Source organism: Temnothorax americanus, unplaced genomic scaffold (assembly GCF_048541705.1).
Source record: "Temnothorax americanus isolate GAGA-0224 unplaced genomic scaffold, ASM4854170v1 Scaffold25, whole genome shotgun sequence".
Classification (NCBI taxonomy): domain Eukaryota; kingdom Metazoa; phylum Arthropoda; class Insecta; order Hymenoptera; family Formicidae; genus Temnothorax; species Temnothorax americanus.
In genome coordinates this window covers 199283-218002 of record NW_027509391.1, presented here as the reverse complement: position 1 = coordinate 218002, position 18720 = coordinate 199283, and the positions used below count along the sequence as shown (strand labels likewise).

Sequence of the window (18720 nt, the reverse complement as noted above, 5' to 3'; positions counted from 1 at the left end):
TGTAACAGAGACTCGCTGAATAACACGAAGGGTTTGCTCGAGGTCGGCATAGTAAAGTGGACTGAATATGAGGATCAGTTCTCCGAAGCTACAGAATGGCTTACGCAAACTGAACAGTTGGTTCAAACGTTTAATAAATTGCAAGATGGTCTAGAAGAAAAGAAAAACGTTCTCGAGCAGTTTCAGATTCATTTGCAAACATTGTTTGACTGGCAAAAGGAGTTAGACCGTTTAAACATGAAAGCTCAGATGTTGTTGGAAACATGTGCCGACACGAGAATTTCTAATGCAATAACACAACTCACTACCAAGTATAACGCATTGCTATCTCTGGCTAAAGAAATAATGCGGCGATTAGAATTGCATTATCAGGTAACTACAATTTATTATTTTCTAATTATACGTAAAGATTTATTAATCAAAATTTTTGTAATTTTGATTTTAACTATACATATAGTTCTTTATTATACGAATATAACATTATACATATATATAGATATACAGTAATATATTAATCATTTTTTCTAAAATGTTAATTAGGAGCATCAACAACACAATACCTTGTACCAAGAGTGTCAAGATTGGATCGAGCGCACGCGAGATAAATTGAGTGAGTGTAAAGACACTCCCAGTACATTGACCGAGGTTAACAATAAGTTACACACGTGTAAAGCTATTCGGCAGACGTTAGAACAAGGTCAGAACAAATTGCGATACGCTCTGGAATTGAAAGAGAAAGTCATTATGAACACGGAACAAAATGGTGCGGCGAAGATTCAAGAAGACACCGAGAATTTAAAAAGCGAATTTGATAAGCTGTTGGTCGACGTTGAAGATGTGAGACAAAGATTGTCAGCGAGAGCGAGCATGTTAGAGGAGCTTAACAAGATTCACCGACTTATTTCTGATTGGTTGGAGGAAGTTGAAGGCAAGGTTCAATCAGGAGATGCTTGCCGAAACGATCTCAGCGAAAAACGCGCTCTGTTAGAAAAATATAAGATCCTCCAAAGAGACATTCACGGTCATGGTGAGACGGTGGACCGCTTGAAAAGTCGTCTCGCTGAAAACCCCAGCATATCGAAAAGTCCTTACGAATCAACAATCACCAAGTATGACAGCTTGAAGAAATTGATTTTTGAAAAAATTAATGTAAGTAGAATTTTTCTTTTTGAATTGCAGGAATATAATATAGAGTGGACCGAAATACCCGATACAGCCAAAAAAGGGTGATTTTAATTGTTCAAAGCTTGTATCAAATTTTTCGCGAAAATAAGAACTTACTTAAAAAAATTCATTCTATTATTTTGACTTATTTTGAGCCGTAGAATCATTTCTTCTTCTCGGTTGTATCCCGTATTTCGGTCTACCCTATAATATCCCTATAATAGTATAATAATATTCTAATATCATTATTTCTGTTATTTTAGAACTTGGAAGATCAAGTCAAAGATCACGAGAGATTCCAACAAGCTCTAAATGAGGCAGGTGACTGGATGCGTCGTACGAAAGTCGAACTTCAACAGTACAGTGATACTCATGGCGAAAAGGAGCGAATCGTCGAACGAGAGAATAAAGTCAATCAAATCATTTCGTCCTTGCCGAAAGGCGACGCGTTGATCTCGAAGGTGATCGATCTGAGCGACGTTGTGATCTCTAAGACGGGACCCGAGGGTCAAGACTCCATTAAGCAGGACATGAAACAGATACAGGCTGACTGGAAATCCTTGCGAGCACAATGTCACGATTCACAACAAACTCTCGCAAATTGCATTTCGAGCTGGTCCCAGTTCACGAACACGTTAGACGGCATGAAACAGTGGATAGATCACTTCCAGAAGAAGATCGCAGATGAACAAAGCAAAGAGAACAAAACTCCCGAGGATTTAGAGCGTTGTAAACGTTTGGTGGAAGAAGCGGTTAAGCAAAAACCAGTCTTGGAAGACTTGAATGACAAATGTGAAGCTTTGTTGGAGATTAGTGCTTGCAGTTGGGCGCGAGATAGGACGGTGCATTTGCAATCGGCATACACGTCTCTTTTGACCGACGCGCAAGGGCTCGTTTCAAGAGTCGAAAAGAATCTAGCCGATCATACCGAATTTTTGAAAGCCAAGAAGGAGATGGAGGATTGGTTACGCACAGCTCAGGGTTCGGTAGAAGATTGCATCGGTGTGGGAGACACGGCTTGGGCGAAGGATAAATTAGAAACTTTGAGGGTGAGTTTTATTGAGAAAAATAATATAGAATATTTTGGAAATGTTCGATCAAATATATTACTAGATTATTTTACTAATTATACACACACTAATAAAAGAACATATCATACAAAAGTAAATTTGCTCGTGTATTATTTTTTCTTTTGAATTATATTTTAGAACATATAACATTAAAATAAACTGCGAAATAAATATTATTTGATAGATTTGATTAAATATGAAAATAAAATTTAAACAAATATACATAAATATCTAATAACGATAAAATTTTTTTAATTCACGCAATAGCTGGTCGCAACACGCGTGACGGAAGGTCAACATCTACTATCAACGTTGCAGAACGCTTTCGCAAAGGCAATTAACACGGCTCTTCCAGAGCAACAAGATCAATTACGATCAGATATGGCCAATTTACGTTCGAATTGGGAACAGTTGAGCATAGATCTCAATACGGTTCAAGCCAAAGTAAAATCGGTTCTGAGTCGATGGGAGGATCATGCGGAAGCGCATAATAAATTCGCAAGGTGGTTAGAAGAGAACGAGGGCGTCGTTAAAGGTTCTCCAGATACGAAGGGCGAGTTCGGCGAAATGAAGACAATGCTCGAACGATATAAACACATTCAAGAAGAAATTCGCGATAAGAAGTCCGACTTAGATCATCTGATGACGGAAGCAACGGAACTGTCAGCATGGGCGAAAAACAACGCGACGCTAAACGAAACGGAAGAACTATTAGATCGATGGAAGGCGCTAACCGAACTCGTCGGCGAGAAGAAAAAGTTGATGGAAAACGAGATGCAAAAGTACAACGCGTATCATGCTGCTCTGCAAGAAACAGAAAAGTGGCTGTTGCAAATCTCCTTCCAACTAATGGCACACAATTCTCTCTATATCACTAACAAAGAACAAACGATCGAGCAGATCAAACAGCATGAAACATTGTTAGGTGAAATTCAGAAATATCAGGAAATATTAGACGAACTAAAATCGAAGGGTCACGGTCAGATAGATCGATATGTCGGCGCAAATCCCACTATTAGATCAACCATAGAGACGCAGTTGCAGAACGTTCAGGATAGTTACAATTCGCTGTTGAATACTGCTTTACAAATCAAGAACAGACTGACGGAGTCTCTGGCCAAGTTCCAGGAATACGAAAACACCCTGGAGAGCATCATGAAGAATCTGGACATGTATGAAGCGGAAATGACTCAAGGATTGGAGGCTCCATTGGATAACTTAACTTCTGCCGAGCAGGGCCTCGAGAGTGCTCGCACTCTGCACAACAAGCTGCAAGCTGAAAAAGCCCGATTGGCATTAGCAGTGGAAGCTTGCGAAGCTGCGGCGGCATGCGTCTCTAGACCCGGGAGTCCTCTCGATGCTCCACCCATTCAAGTCCCCGCGAGAGAGGTCGAAGTCAGAACAAGGCTCGATGATCTTATTGACCAGGTACGTGCTTAATTTCACTTATCAATCAATTAAATAAAATTAATAATTGTAATTCCGTAAATTGATTAACGTCGTAAAATCTAATGCAAAAAATATAAAAAATGTAAATATAAATGATTTGTCTAACATTATTTAATTTAGTTTCCATATTACAATTTTTCTATTGTACATGTTATCAATATATATAAAAAAAAGTTTTGAAATTATACATGCTTTCGAAGCAAATTATATTATAAGATGTATCTTCGATGTTATCAGATGCAAACGCATTTGGCGAATGTGATGAAAATGGTGGGTGAACTCGAGGAGCAACTGCGACAAAAGAATTCGCTCCGTACTTGGATTAATCAGCAACGGGCCCTCTGCGCTGAATGGAAGTCCCGACCAGCGAAACTGCGAGCAGAAGCTGCCCAGGCCGAGTTGCAGGCGATGAATGAATTACTCACCAACGTAGGCGAACGTCGCACTCGCGCATTGACGGAGTTGTCGATTCGCGAAGAGGACCATGACATTGAGGAAGGATTGAACAAGCTGGAGGCCGAACTGACTGACGCAATCGCTGGAAAACAAGCGGCACAGGATCTCATCCAGAAGTACAGGTCACAAGTGCAGGATATTCAAACGTGGCTGGATGGCCTGTCGAAGAAAGTCGACATGATCGAGAAGGGTAGTGGACTGACTATCGGTCAGAAAATTTCAAATCTTAAGGATATCACGGGCGAATTTGAGTCTCAGGGAACGGAAAAATTGGCAGAGGTCAAAAAACTGGGCGACGAAGTGATGGATTCGGTCAGTAATCTGGACTCTCAGCAGATAGAAGAGCAAATCAAGTCAGTGGAAAGACGATACGTGGACATTGGTAAGAAGTTACAAAGGAAAGCCCAGGTCTTGGAAATGACGGCACAGGGCATCGAAGCAACCAGGCGAGAGATCGAAGAGAATCGTGAGTGGATTGAACGGAAGAAGCAACAGGTAAAGATGCCCGAGTTGCTTGGCTTCGAAAGCAAACAGGCGGAGGAAAGATTGCTCACTCTTAAGGTAATTTTTTTATTTTTATTACTCTCTCTTCAAGGAATGTTAATATAATTATTCTTCGACCATAATATTATATTTGCACAGGCTATGCTGAAAGAAGCGGATGGAAAGCAATTGATTATAGATACGTTAGAAAAGAGAGTTGGAAATATGCAGAACGAGCTAGAAACCAGCGAGCAGCAACAATTAGAAGCCGACACGAAGTCTTTACGCGGGGAGCAGGTTGAGTTATGCGCCATTTTGAGGGAAGAAATATCCGTCGCAAGTGCAGCGGCTGATGCGCGTCGCAAATTAGAAACTGATATCGAAAAAGCACGAAATTGGATAAGAGCCAAAGGCAACGACTTGAAGAAACTCAGCGGATATCTGCCTCTGAGAGCTTCGAAGGTTGAGCAAGATATCGTTCAACACAGCGAATTGGAAACGGATATCGATTCCTTTAACGAAAGCAATCTTAAAGATATTCTTAAACAAGGGCACAGCTTGCTGAAGGATTGTAATGCAGACAGTCGTGCCAAACTCCAGGCTCTCTTGGACGACCTAAGTAAGGATTATGAGGAGTTGAAGAAGGAAGCAAAGGAAAAACAAGCCTCGTTGGCAGATCTTCTTCAGGGACGCAAGGCTTTCGAAAATGAATTGGATAAGTGTCAACGATGGATTAAGGAAGCTGAAGTGGCAACCTCTTCCGAATTGCGACCTTCCAGTCTTGACATTCTTCGAGAACAACTTGCTAAGGTATGTATATATCCTTTATAAGTAAAGAAATAATTATCTCCAAATTGGCTACAGAAATTATGTTTAAAAAGATATCCACTGGGATTTTGACGCATTTTGTATATTTTTTGCAATGTGTATTTGAATGTAAATATTTTGTCCTCTTTTCAAAGTACGATCGACTGAAGAAAGAGGCACAAGAGTACGGTGATGACATAGAAAAGATAAACCAGCAAGGAAAATCAATTTTGCCGACTGTGAGCGACGCCGATAAACAGGAATTGAGCGAACAGTTGAAAAATATGAAGGAAGCTCACGGACGAGTGGCTGGTGTGATAAATGAGAGAGCACTCGCGCTCCAGAAGAGCATAGACGAAGCCGAACAAGCTGCCGCGCGAGTGGCGGAGGCAATTCAATTCACGACAGATATTCAGAAAGAGCTTCACGATCTGAACAAGCCGATCGGTGCTCGCGTGGAAGACGTGGAGGGAATGTTGACCGCTTACGAAAGAATTTTGGACGACCTCAAAGCAAACAAAGCTAAATTATCCGACCTTCAATCCGCTAATGTGGGAGATCTATATGGCGTGCTGGCCCAACAAGACGATCTAATAAGAGCTCTCGAAGCGCAAATAGCGAAACTTCGTCAGCTGCTACTACTACGACAACAATTTATCGCCTTAATTGCAGAGATTACTACTTTTATTGCCAAGTACACTGAAATTGTCCGGGATATCGAGAAATCCGGACAAACAACGGAAGACAAAATTAAAAGGTAATGTACTGTAATTACACTGATATATGATATACTAAATAAATGATATATCGTAAAAATTTAATTGTAGGATTAATTATAACAATGGTTGTCTAATTAATTTAATTTGTTGAAAATTTAACAGATACGACGACGTTATATTAAAAATTCAGGAATGCGAAGCTACTCTTGCTAGTGCGACGGACAAAGGACAGCAAATAGCGGGAGAAGGTTCGGTCGTGGATAGGAACAACGTGACGGAGCAGCTGCAGTCGTTGAAGCAACAATTACAGTCCCTTCGAAGAGCAGTAGAGACGCAAAGAGAACAACACGAACTGGCAGCAGCCGAGCATAGAAGACTCGCTAACGAATTGGCGGACATTCTCGATTGGCTTGAGAGCAAGGAGAAGGAAGTCAAATCCAGACCGCTATTAGAGAGAGATCCGACGAGTGTCGAGGCGGAGTTGAAGAAACATCAAGCTCTTTGCGCCGATGTGAACGAATATCTAGATAGAATCAGAAATCTGAAAGAATCACTGCGGCATGAAGAAGGAATGCCTGGATCCTTAAAGGAGATGTTAAGCGAGGCAGTTTCCTTGTTGACGTCCTTACCGCGAGAGATGGAAGAGCGTGGAAATTATTTCGAGAGTAACATGCAGATGAGATTGGATTACGCAGCTCTCACAGACAAGCTTCACAGTTGGGCTCGTGAAGCTGAGATTCGACTCGAAAGCAACAAAGAGGGTCTCGATTTTGAAAATATTCTTAGCGATTTGGAGGAACACAAGGTGAGAAGTTCTTCTTATTGTTATTTTAGCTAAATAATTTTTGAATTATTTAAATTAAGAAGTTAAAACCTAAGTTTCGATTATTTGTGAAATTCATAATTTCATGGATAAATAAATTTTATTGCCATTTTCTGTCGTGTTTTTTTTTTAGACATATTTCAGCACCGAATCTTCGATACGTGAACTCGTTTCACAACAGATTCAACAGGTAGCAGATAAGATCTGGCCGTCTTTAGATAGTTACGAGCAGGAGGAGTTAAGTGCCCAACAACAGCAACATACTCAGTTGTTAAAGAATACCCTCAATACGGCTAAGTCGCAACGTTCACGTCTGGAACAGGGTGCAGAAATGTGGAGAGATTATACGCAGAGTCTGGAACGTGTTCGCGCTGTCATCAGCAGAACCAAATTTACGGATAAACCGGTTACTGCATTAGCTGGATTGCAATTCAATATTCAGAAAATCGCACATGCTCTCAATGATATCCAGGTGTGTTAAAAAGCAATACAGATATAATTTCTTTTTCTTTTTGTGAATAAATACATCTTTTAAAAACTGCATAAAGGTAAAAATAAATTAAATAAATTATTGAAATTACACGAATTCATATTCATGATGTTTGCAATTACACTTTTATGTATAAATTAAGAAATAATATTTCAAAAATTATAACAAATTTACGTGCGACATATCATATTCAATACTGATTAATTGCATTTTTAACGTTTTTTTTTTTTTTAATTATGATTTTCATAGAATCAACAATTCGAGTTGGATCTTCTAAACGAACGTGGACAAGAGGTCCTCCGACTTGCAGACACTAATAACAAGAAAACAATAGAGTCGCAGCTCTCTGAGATTAATTCAGAATGGCGCGAATTAGTTTCGGGACTCGAAGGACGTAGGGATACTCTCGAGGCATTATCGAGACATTGGGAAGACTTGGAAACGCAATGGATTCTTATTGAAACGCGAACGACTGCGACTGAGGAAAAAAGCAAGCTCATCGACACGGTGGTGCGGTCAAAACAACATTTACACGATACCGTTAAAGCATTAGAAGTAAGTAACAATTTTTCAAATACGAATAAAAACATAATTTTTTTGCCGAGGAAAAGTTAATCATAAACAATAATAAATATATATACAATTATTATCAAGATTATTAGAATATAATCCAGCATATACATATATTATTCCACGAATTTGAATCAATTGTATAAAAATAGCTAAAAATATTGTAAATGGATTAAGCATGTCCTGTAGTTATTAACATGTGCATAGACATAAAACTTTGTATAATATAATAATAGAAAATATGTACGTGTCACGCGAAGCATACTTTTTGATCTTTTAAATGGCTAAGCAATGTCGCATTTTATGTGGATACACTTTCTTATCGATTTACCGTGCACCAAGGATATACAATTAGTTCTATCTTTCTCTCTTCCTGGTGCACCCTCTTTATAAATGCCGAACGTGTCAGACTTGCACAGCCAGGCACCACAGGTGCTCGGCCGGCGGCCCTCCAAAGCTAACCACTTTAGTCGCTCACGAATTATCAAGCCACGATGAACGCTCGTGAAGAACGTTTATATCAGCGTTTTTTTTTTAATTTTTATAAAATATGCCTGGACATTTTAACAAGTAGATATTTTTATTTAAAATTTAATATGTGCAATGTTAAAGAATTAAAATATTTAAAATTTGTTCGACATGATGCAAACTGATCGAAGATAGTTAACACGCTTTCTGACCTTGTTGTGGTACAGGAACTCGTAATAGAAGCTGAAAAACTTAAACCTGTAACGGAAGAAGTGAAAAATTTGGCAGGACCTGTGCTCGCGTATCTCGCAGCGTTTACAGAAGGACCGGCACGAAGTCTCGAGGAACGCCTCGAGAAGTTACAAAAATCCGTCGAATCGTGAGTCAAAGTGCATCATATTGTTTTTATATCTGCTCAGATGCATGGACCAGCACCATTTCACGTAATCGCCAGCCAACCAAATTCAATCCTACATTATCTTAGCTACCACAGATCGGATGATGGACATTTTTACAAATTTCCGATAGACTAATGATACAAAAATAATAGGGTATATGATTTAAATAATTAATATTTATTCTACTTATTTTAACAAAAATATAGTAAATATTCACATTTCACATATTGCATTTTGAATTTATAAAGTTCTACTTTCGAATTTTTTATCGAGGATACATTGCAATATCAGAAATAAAATAGATGCATTTTTGTTACTTATTACTGAGAATGAAATTAATAGTATATAATCATAAAAGTTTAATTTCTATTAGTTTAAAAAATTGTTTATTACATTCGTCTTACTATAATATGTTACTTCATATGAAATTATAACAGTTCGCGGTCTTTGGGCTGGCAATAAAGGTGCTACTAAGGTCCTTTTGAGAGCAGATTTGCATGTGCATGAATAAATGTGCAATTTGACGCTTCTGCTTACATGTTCCTTTTTTCCTACGATATATATTTTTTATTTCAGCAATTCTACGTTTCATCATTATAATTGTACTGATGTAATCAGTATTTCTAGTATTTTCTTTTTCAGGTGATCCCTTTCATGTGATCATATCGTTTTATTATCGCATTAGCATATCGATTAAAAATAATATAATTAATGCAAGAGTGTATGTCTCTGTTTCTTTAATTTCGACGTCGCACATTTAGGGGAAGATCGTGAGGAAATCTGAAAGATTATATTTTTCTCGATAAGTAGAAATACCGACATGACGCGAATCTGATGTAATGTTGATAAAGGTTTTCAAGAATATTAGCCTACGACGTCGCAACGTCATCCAGATCATTGCCAAAACACTACCCGAGCAATAGACCTTTCAGTCGCAAAGTCAGTAGTAAAACAGTTGCTCAATATACGAGGAAACTATAAAGTACTCGTAAAGCGATAGTGTAATTATTTCAAAACGGTCTGTTATAATATATTATTAATCAATAACAAAGGTTATTTAAAAACGACCTATTAAAGTGTAAAGGAATGACAGTGAGAAACAATTTTGTGAAAATTATTAAGGTAAATTTCAGTTTCTATATTGTTTATAATTATGTCTATTATTGCAACATATCAACGCTGCTATAGTAATCACGATAAAACGTTCACCGATAAATTGTCAGTGTATCGTTATTTGTTACGCTATTCCAATTTACGATTATATAATGTTGCATAAAAATTACAAATCAAATACATTATAATGACGCGGGTTTGACGCAATGTAAATGCTGATCTAATTTCGAACGTAATGCGACTGGCGCCACAAAACAGAGTTTTAAATAGGGTACAGAAATATAAATAGGGATGAGTTTTTGCAATCCATCTTGCAGACATTCTCACATATTATATATACAATTATCTATAACAATTATCACAATTATTTATAATTATCTATAAAATATCCTAGATTTAACGAACCCTCTTTCATTTATGAATTCTTTGGCTAATATAGAATCGATTTTACTCTAGCGGAAATATCAAAAAAAGATAAATTCCAATCTTTAAACATCTATGTAATTGATCTTCTTTAATAAATTACAAACTTTCTAGTTGTAGATAAAGTATATTTTAAATTCAACGAGGAATTAAATTTTATCTATACGTATCTGTCAATGACACTTAATTTCTAAAAAAAAATTCTTCATTTTTTATCGCTCGTAGCTTAAGAGCTCTCCCACGACGTTTTTTGTTAAGAAAAAGATCGACACAAGATCGCGATTAAATTCAATAAGTGGTGAACGAGTGATTTTTCAATTCGAGAGTTGAAATCACACGCGCACGGCAAATACAATTGACATTTAGCCACGATCGTCGATGTTCATCGATCCATCGCGCCGCGCTACGTCACCACCAAATCTGTCATATGACGTAACACGGGCCGTATAACACCGTATAAACACTCGATAATATAAGATGGTTCGGAGGAAGGTCGATACATGCGTTTCGAAAGGAAAACGTGTTCATGGCCCCTACTACACTTTTTGTCGCCTAGAGTGTCATCGCGCGTTAGTTCATTTAGTCATCATCGTACCGGCATTGACGACGCATATCGTGCGCAATACTATAACAATCGTGCTTCACATTATACATCTCTCTGCCGGCGACGCATCATCGACGCCTGATCGCGCGTTTAAGTGGCTCGCGGACCTCGCGGATAACGCCGGCGTGCGACGCGACGTCTTGACGTTTTGCCAAGTGGCGAATTGTCATCTAGCATGACGCCTCGTTTCGGCGTATTTACATCCGATTCCGCGTGTGTTGTATCGTCAGTGCGGGAGTGGCGTAATTATCATTTGCTCGCGGAACGCAACACCCGAATGAGAAACTATCGGACACTGACACTTGGATAGACGCATGAGTTTTGGGAGACACGCTCTCCCGAGGTGCACGCAATTTTTTTTCTCTTCTTTTTCATTCCTGTTAAATATCAACGAAAAATAGAAGCGATTGTGTTAGAGAATTATTTTGTTAGAGAACTATTCGCGGATTACTTAAACTTGCGAAATCTCGTTTGTCGCACGGCGCAAACGTCGTAGTTTCGCATGCGCGCAAAGCGGAGCAAACTACATTAGCACACCGACATGTACATATGTCGCATGCGAAATCAGAGATAATTTCCAATCGAGAATAGTTTATAATTGCAGATGAAAACACTTAAGCTTGCATACTTTTGTGTGTTAAGTACGTATATTGTTATTGAGAGGAAATCCATAAGAAAATTTATTTCGCAAAATTCAATTTCTAAAGCATGTTCTGTAAAATACTGCTTTAAAATTGATCTTTAATTGATGTTTAAAATTGTCGTTTTTCTATAATACTTTCTATAATCACAGGATATAAAAATATTCTGTGTATAGAGGAGATTCATTTAAGGATCGCGATGCATATAAGATTTTTATGCTCTGTATACAGTACCTTATTAGCGTCATCGGTATGTAGTTCGCTGACCGTTCGTGGGATGCGTCCGACGCCGATTAAATCCTGCGTTAAATATAGATTTGATGTCTGAAACAAAATCAAACGTTGCTTTTGAATCGCGCGTGTGTGTGTGTGTGTGTGCAGCGTAACATACCGTGTACCATATATGACATAAGATGTGACATCACATGATATAATAGGATGCGCTGTAATAGTCGGCACGCGACTCAACGCGCGGCAACTTTTTCGCGTTAGAGCGTATACAAAATTACCTTTTTCAAAAAAGGTAAAAAAAGGGCGCCAAGTACACGCGTGGTTGTTACCCTCGAAAAAAAACCCAAGTGGTAGTATCATTAATTTTATTCAAAAATAAATAAAATCTATTCTAACCTAGGTGGTAGTAGCTTTATTAATTTTTAAACAAAATTATTAAATTATAAAATAAAAATATTTAATTAAAATAAAATAAATAAATTTTTCTTGTAAAAAACTTGGCGCTGCTTTTTTAAGGTTCTAAAAAAGCAGCGCCAAGTTTTTTACAAGAAAAATTTATTTATTTTATTTTAATTAAATATTTTTATTTTATAATTTAATAATTTGTTTAAAAATTAATAAAGCTACTACCACCTAGGTTAGAATAGATTTTATTTACTTTTGAATAAAATTAATGATACTACCACTTGGGTTTTTTTTCGAGGTAACAACCACGCGTGTACTTGGCGCCCTTTTTTTACCTTTTTTGAAAAAGGTAATTTTGTACTGATATCATGCGTTTTGTAGTGTTACGCATCCTCTTCTAAAAAGGGCATGTCATCTATACGATCTATCGAATCTGTCGAAATATTGTTGTCGCTTTTCCGCTTTTCTCGTCCTGCTGCCGAGAGATCATCCTATAAATACTAAATAAATTATATACATATGTATAATATAAATATAAATAATTTTAATTACACACACACACACACACACACACACACACACGCACACACACTATCTGTCACGTATACTATGTTTACGCGAGCGTTTTACTTCCGTAGTAACTTATACGATAATTCCTCCACGTAAATGGAGATTCTGTAGCAACTTATGATAATTCATCCCGCGTAAACGAGTAATGCCGGGATTACGATGAATTTAACGTAACGGGACGCGACGGACGCGAAGTAACGTAACGTGAACTTAAGAAATTACGATCGCCGTAACGTGAAGCAGCGTGCATTTCAGAAATGATTTGACAGCTTGGTATGAATAGAAGGTTAAGATTAAGGTTATCTTTAAATTACGGCGATCGTAATTTCTTAAGTTCACGTTACGTTACTTCGCGTCCGTCGCGTCCCGTTACGTTAAATTCATCGTAATCCCGGCATAAATTATCGTAAGTTACTACAGAAGTAACGCTCGCGTAAACATACAGTTCGACAACTTTTACAAGGCAGCATATACATACGTGTTTGTACGATTTTGTAGATACACCTTAATTCCTTCTTCAAGATCTCTCGGCATCAGCTCTTTACGGTCAATACTTATATATATTTCACTATCTGTCACGACGCGGCAACGGTCACGACTATCACACACTTACACTTATCCTTTTCTATTGTAAAAAACTGTCACGCACTGCGACAGTGCACGAGTGCACTCTCGTGTCAAAAATGGGAAAGTGACACACCAGCCGCCATTTTTGTCCGACGTGGACGTTTCTTAAAAAAAAATTTTCCACATTTGGTCTTTGCATTGCAATATCTTCGCTCGTAGGGCACGTAACGAAAAAAAAAAGACTCTTATTTATAAATCAAACCCCAAGCTATCGATCGAACCTACTTAGAAGTTGATCCGTTCACTCGTTATTGAGATCTCAAAATCTCGGATACTCGCAACTCATGCGTTCGCGTAAAAGAGTCACGGTGCGTCTCGCTTGCGCGTACTTGGCGCGAGACACTACCGTGTCTCTTGATAAGTTGAAACAAAATTTATTAATTTTTTATTAGCGTTGAGATTATCTAAAATATAATAGGAAAATAAAATATTTTTGATTACATTCTTAAATTACAACCTCAAATTTTAATAACGTTTATCATATGAATTTTGCTATGAAATTTCTATAATTGAACTTCTGTTGGACAACATTAATATATTCTTTTTGACAATCGATCAATTCAATAATGAACTTTCTGCTAAATGATATTTCCGATAAAATTAAAATTCTATTCATTTACAGTTTATACTACTCAACGACACATTTATCTGAACGCTCTTTTAAACGATAGTATATACGTGTACGTAATCTCAGTCCCAATTTTAATTGCTATACTATTTTGCGATTGTTGTTATGACTCGTGTTATTTCATTGTGATAGTCACGGTGCCGATTAAACCGTATGCAGTACGAATGGACACGTATATAAATCTGCGGATTCAATCCGGCTAAGGTATACTGATTCAAACTTCTGAAGATGTCCATATTTTCATTAGGAAAAACTGCGTATCAGCAAATTATTCAAAAGACACGAAGTCGCGCGAAGAGATCTGCAAAGAAATCTGACAATAAGAAGTTCTGATCGAAGTTACAAAATTTCTGAAGCTGCGCGTTTTGTTACGGCCATCGCGCATTTTTCACGTCATTATTTAAATTCATCCCGTACAGTCTTCTAGTTCTCCGTAACCCACTGGCCTTACATCTTCACCGGCCGATTATTCTTAGGACGGTCTTGGCTAGCCAAGCCGATTCTAAGACCAGGCCGCATGCGTCGCAGCGCCTCGCGAATGCGTCTCGACTGGCGTCTAACGCTAGCTTAGGCGACTATATCTCTTCAATAACGTTTCGAACCGCGAACGCTGCTGTTTGGCTTGATAGTGCCGCGCCATACTGTTGTCCGGATAAACACGAGAGTAAGGACGAGGATTAAAGAAAGAATAAGCGAGAAAAAGAGAAGAAAGTGAGAAGTTCGTGCTCGGTTCGCTATCGACTGATTCACGAAAACGCAAATATCGCGCGATTATTTATCGCTCCGGGTTATCGCTCAATTGCGATATTCGTATACAGATAGATTGAGAGTGATATTTCATTCAAACGTCGCCAGTAACGAGAAATTTTTGTGATATCCGTTATAGGTAGATTAACGAAATAAGAATCGCGCGTAGCACATGATCGCAATCAACGCGAGTTGCGCGATCGATGAAGCTATCGCGAGTTATACGAAATCGCGTGAGAACAAATAATCGTTTCCCACTCAAACTCATAGCGCTGGAAATAGATCGCTGCGTGCGAATGTTAATAGTTCCTGAAAGGAAATTCATTTGGCGATGCATTTGCGATTCGGCTGTCGCGTCACGCAATTTTATCATTCTAATTTCTGTTATTTCAAATATGCAATTTTCATTACTGCGCGCGAACACATGAATAAATGAACAATATAAAAATATTGTACAAATTCTATGAAAAGTACATTCATTCAACGATACGTAAAAAAAAACCTATTGAGAGTGTAATCGAATATTACATCGCAAATCTCTTTTTCCTTTTATTTTTTAGTTTCTTGTCCGTATTTCATCGCGTTGCATTTGCCGGCCGGCGATCTCGCATTCAGTCCGGCGGCGCGATGATGTCATCGTAGAATAAGAATCGTTGTGCACAAAACATTGACATCGAAAATACTCACGGTCACGTATTCCGAGAGCGATGTGACAGAATCGGCGAATGTATAATCGTCAATTTTTAGTTAATGTTAAATTAAAAAATAGTATATTGTATAGAGCGGTACAATTAATTTCAGTAAATTACAATATTATAATGAGGTTTTGATCTCTAACAAGTAGACCAAGAAGAGAAACGGGATAGATAATAATAAATTTCCGAGTCCGAGAAACAAACGTACATGTCATCGTTGAAAAAATAGATCGCTTTAGCGCTGACGAGTCAAAATTGTACGCTTTCCTTCCGAAAGGACGATGACAGCATGCAAGTTCTTGGCAGATGACATCAACATTTAAATTATTATTCTTTGCGACTTATATTGATTGTGCAATCAGCAGCAAAAAAATCACGTAATTTGCGCTGGTCTTATTTAAAGAGAAGACTTTTCTGAATTTAATTAAAAAAAAAAAAAAAAAAAAAAACAAACCACTTTACTGGATATAAAATGAAAAATATATTATTATATTATATTAATATCTATTATTAATGTTTTATTAAAAAGTTGGACATTTTTATCTATCTTCTTTATTCGCTTCGTGTCGATGTTTCGTGTCGATGAAATAATCGTTTCGTAAAATCGTGTAGCTTCTCCTTCGAACAGTATCTTCCTCGTCGCGTACCGCGAGTGTGAACAGTCGGCCAAGCTCCCGTCGGTACATACTTCCTTCGTCTACTTTTAGCCAAGGCTGCCCCGACTGCGCGACTTCGCCTGGGATCGGGCCAGCCGAAGCACAGCGACACGCATTTCCGATTCTAAATTCGTCTTACCTCACCACGAACGATCGTTTAAGGCCACTGATCATTCCATAAAATTTTTTCCACGTGGAACTCAATATATTATAACACATTCGTCTCGAAAATATACCTGTTACTTATCGGAATAATATTTCAATAAGTTATGTAGTACATGCGTGTACACGATGTTAAAGTCAATGATATAAGAATAGCTTTTTATAATTTATCATTTTGTTATATGTAAATAGAGTTTAGCCATTATACTATTTAGATTTCTTCGTGCAATTGATATTATTCAATTCTTTGCTCAAGAAGAATATAATATTACAGAGACAGGTATTTTAATTTCAAATATTAAACGATCGATCTTGCTTTTCTCGCCAATCGCCAATCGCCAATCTTCCCTTAAATGTTCAAATTTACATAAATTCAACGTGCTTATATGATAAAAGTATATTTTTAAGAACTGCTCTCTGACCACCGCGAGAGAGGCTCTTTCGCAGAGAGTCACCGTTTGAATCGTCCTTTTAGACTCGTCGACTCACTTCGTGGGAAGTCCGAGAAGGCGAACGAGGATCTGGAGGCGCTCGACAACATCGAACGTGAGATCGAGCGCCTACGAAAGCGACTGAACGAGGCGCGCGAAAGCGCCTCAAGCTTATACGTTTACGGCGTTGATCAAGACGCGACCGAGATCGAACTAGGCGAGCTACGCTCACAAGTTGAGGATCTCGTCGACACCGCCAAGAAGTTTTCAGGAAATATTAAGGCGCGGTACCAAGCTAGCCAGCAGCTAGTACCAAGTGACATTACCCAGCATCTGACCGCACTCGAGCTTTGTGCCGAGGCAACGGCACAAACGATGGAGGAGAAACAGAGAGAGCAGAAACGTGCCAGGACCGTCAGGTCGGACTATCTGGCCGACGTGGACGAAGTGCAGGCATGGATCCGCCAAGCCGAGCTCAAAGTACAGGACAGATCGGTCGAGCCGGCCATCCTCAGGGAGCATCTCAGACAAATACAGAACGAATTGGGCACGATTAGCGACAAGCTCGAACGACTGACGAGGAATGGGCAAACCATCGTCAAGAACACGAAGGACGACGCCGAGAAGGAGCTGATCAATGGCACGATCGGCAATCTTACGGAACAGCTGGCGCAGGTCAGGAACTGGCTGGAGGAGAAGAAACAAATCGTGGGCGACACCCTAGATGCCTGGCAGAGGTTCCTCACGCTTTACGAGGCCGTCAAGGCGTGGACGGAGGAAAAAAGACAATTCCTAGTCGAACCACTGAAGCTCAGCACTCTTGTGCAAGCCAGGCAGAGACTGCACGAATATTCGGTATGAAGAAACGTTATTTTTCGCGTTCTAAGATATGTACGACAACGTTCGGCTGAAACTTCCTTCATTTTATAGACGGCAGTCAAAAGCTGCAAGCAGGTGAATAAGAATCTCAGTGATATGGGCAGAGAGTTGGAGAATATCGGTCAGGTAACTAGCGTAGGCGATTTACCGGAGAAGTTGGCCGAGGCAGAGGAGGGCAAGGTTCAGGTCGAGGGTCAGCTGTTGGAAAGGGTTAGTGAATAGTTTCTTCGGCCGAAATTTAAGTTATTATCAGCCGATTACCAAAAATCCTCATATTGCAGAACGCACTGCTGCAAGAGGCCAGCGAAGAGTGGGAGCAATGCGAGAGGAAGATGAAGGACGTGCGGAGCTGGATGGAGAAAGCCAGGCAGACGTTGGAGTCGCCACAGAATAAGAAGAAACCGTTGCGCGATCAACATGCTATTCGCGAGAAAATGCTCAGCGACATCGCGATTCAAAAAACGAAGATCACGATCTCGGTGGAGAAGCTCGAGGTGCATTTTAGGTCCGGTATCGTCGGTGACAATCGGGTGAAAGACACCGCCGACGATCTGATCGCCGAACTCAACTCTCTTCACGGCACCGTCAAAGAACAGGCAACTTCTCTGGAAGCTTGTTTAGCGCAGATTGATCAGTATCAACAGGTTAGCGGAATGGGAGAAGTGGCCTTCAGACTACGATAGTACAACTTTTTTTTTCTCCATATCGAGCAAGATTGTCTCGTTTCCGTTTCAGGAAATTCAACAGTTGAGACAACACATTGTGCAGGCGGAGCAACAGCTGAGGATGGTACTCAGCCCGACGTACATGCCGAATGACCGTGAAAAGGCTCTTCAAGAGCAACAGGTAGGCACAAACCTTCTTTCCCTGACTTTCTTATCACCTGCACAAGCGCGCTGAAGCAGCAATTGATTTTTGCATTTGCTCGATACCAACTCAAAACCACCACCAAGATAACGCGTTGTTTTACCGCTCTTTGAATTGCCATATCACGCGCGCGATTGTCGGGGG

The 18720-nt window shown here is 39.1% G+C and overlaps 1 protein-coding gene and 1 long non-coding RNA gene across 20 annotated transcripts in view; one reads left to right on the top strand and one right to left on the bottom strand.

The window, feature by feature from the left end:
• LOC143899097 (uncharacterized) overlaps positions 1-18720 on the bottom strand; it is a 111858-nt gene that overhangs the window by 39264 nt on the left and 53874 nt on the right. For 5 of the 9 annotated variants that reach the window (XR_013257371.1, XR_013257368.1, XR_013257367.1 and 2 more), the window contains exon 2: positions 11913-12002. This is a non-coding gene — a long non-coding RNA (uncharacterized LOC143899097). Of the gene's footprint in view, positions 1-11912; positions 12003-12069; positions 12179-14590; positions 14804-18720 lie in introns of those variants that run through there. The other 4 variants (XR_013257366.1, XR_013257376.1, XR_013257372.1 and 1 more) reach the window with 2 other exon arrangements.
• Positions 1-18720, top strand: part of Msp300 (Muscle-specific protein 300 kDa) — a 94542-nt gene that overhangs the window by 32098 nt on the left and 43724 nt on the right. For all 11 annotated transcript variants that reach the window (XM_077409084.1, XM_077409087.1, XM_077409080.1 and 8 more), the window contains 15 exons: positions 9-372; positions 541-1149; positions 1428-2213; positions 2502-3662; positions 3921-4700; positions 4782-5432; positions 5585-6186; positions 6311-6953; positions 7105-7443; positions 7711-8016; positions 8727-8878; positions 16875-17685; positions 17761-17919; positions 17991-18353; positions 18445-18555. In XM_077409084.1, the coding sequence (XP_077265210.1) occupies positions 9-372; positions 541-1149; positions 1428-2213; positions 2502-3662; positions 3921-4700; positions 4782-5432; positions 5585-6186; positions 6311-6953; positions 7105-7443; positions 7711-8016; positions 8727-8878; positions 16875-17685; positions 17761-17919; positions 17991-18353; positions 18445-18555 (7837 nt within the window). The remainder of the gene's footprint in view (positions 1-8; positions 373-540; positions 1150-1427; positions 2214-2501; positions 3663-3920; positions 4701-4781; positions 5433-5584; positions 6187-6310; positions 6954-7104; positions 7444-7710; positions 8017-8726; positions 8879-16874; positions 17686-17760; positions 17920-17990; positions 18354-18444; positions 18556-18720) is intronic.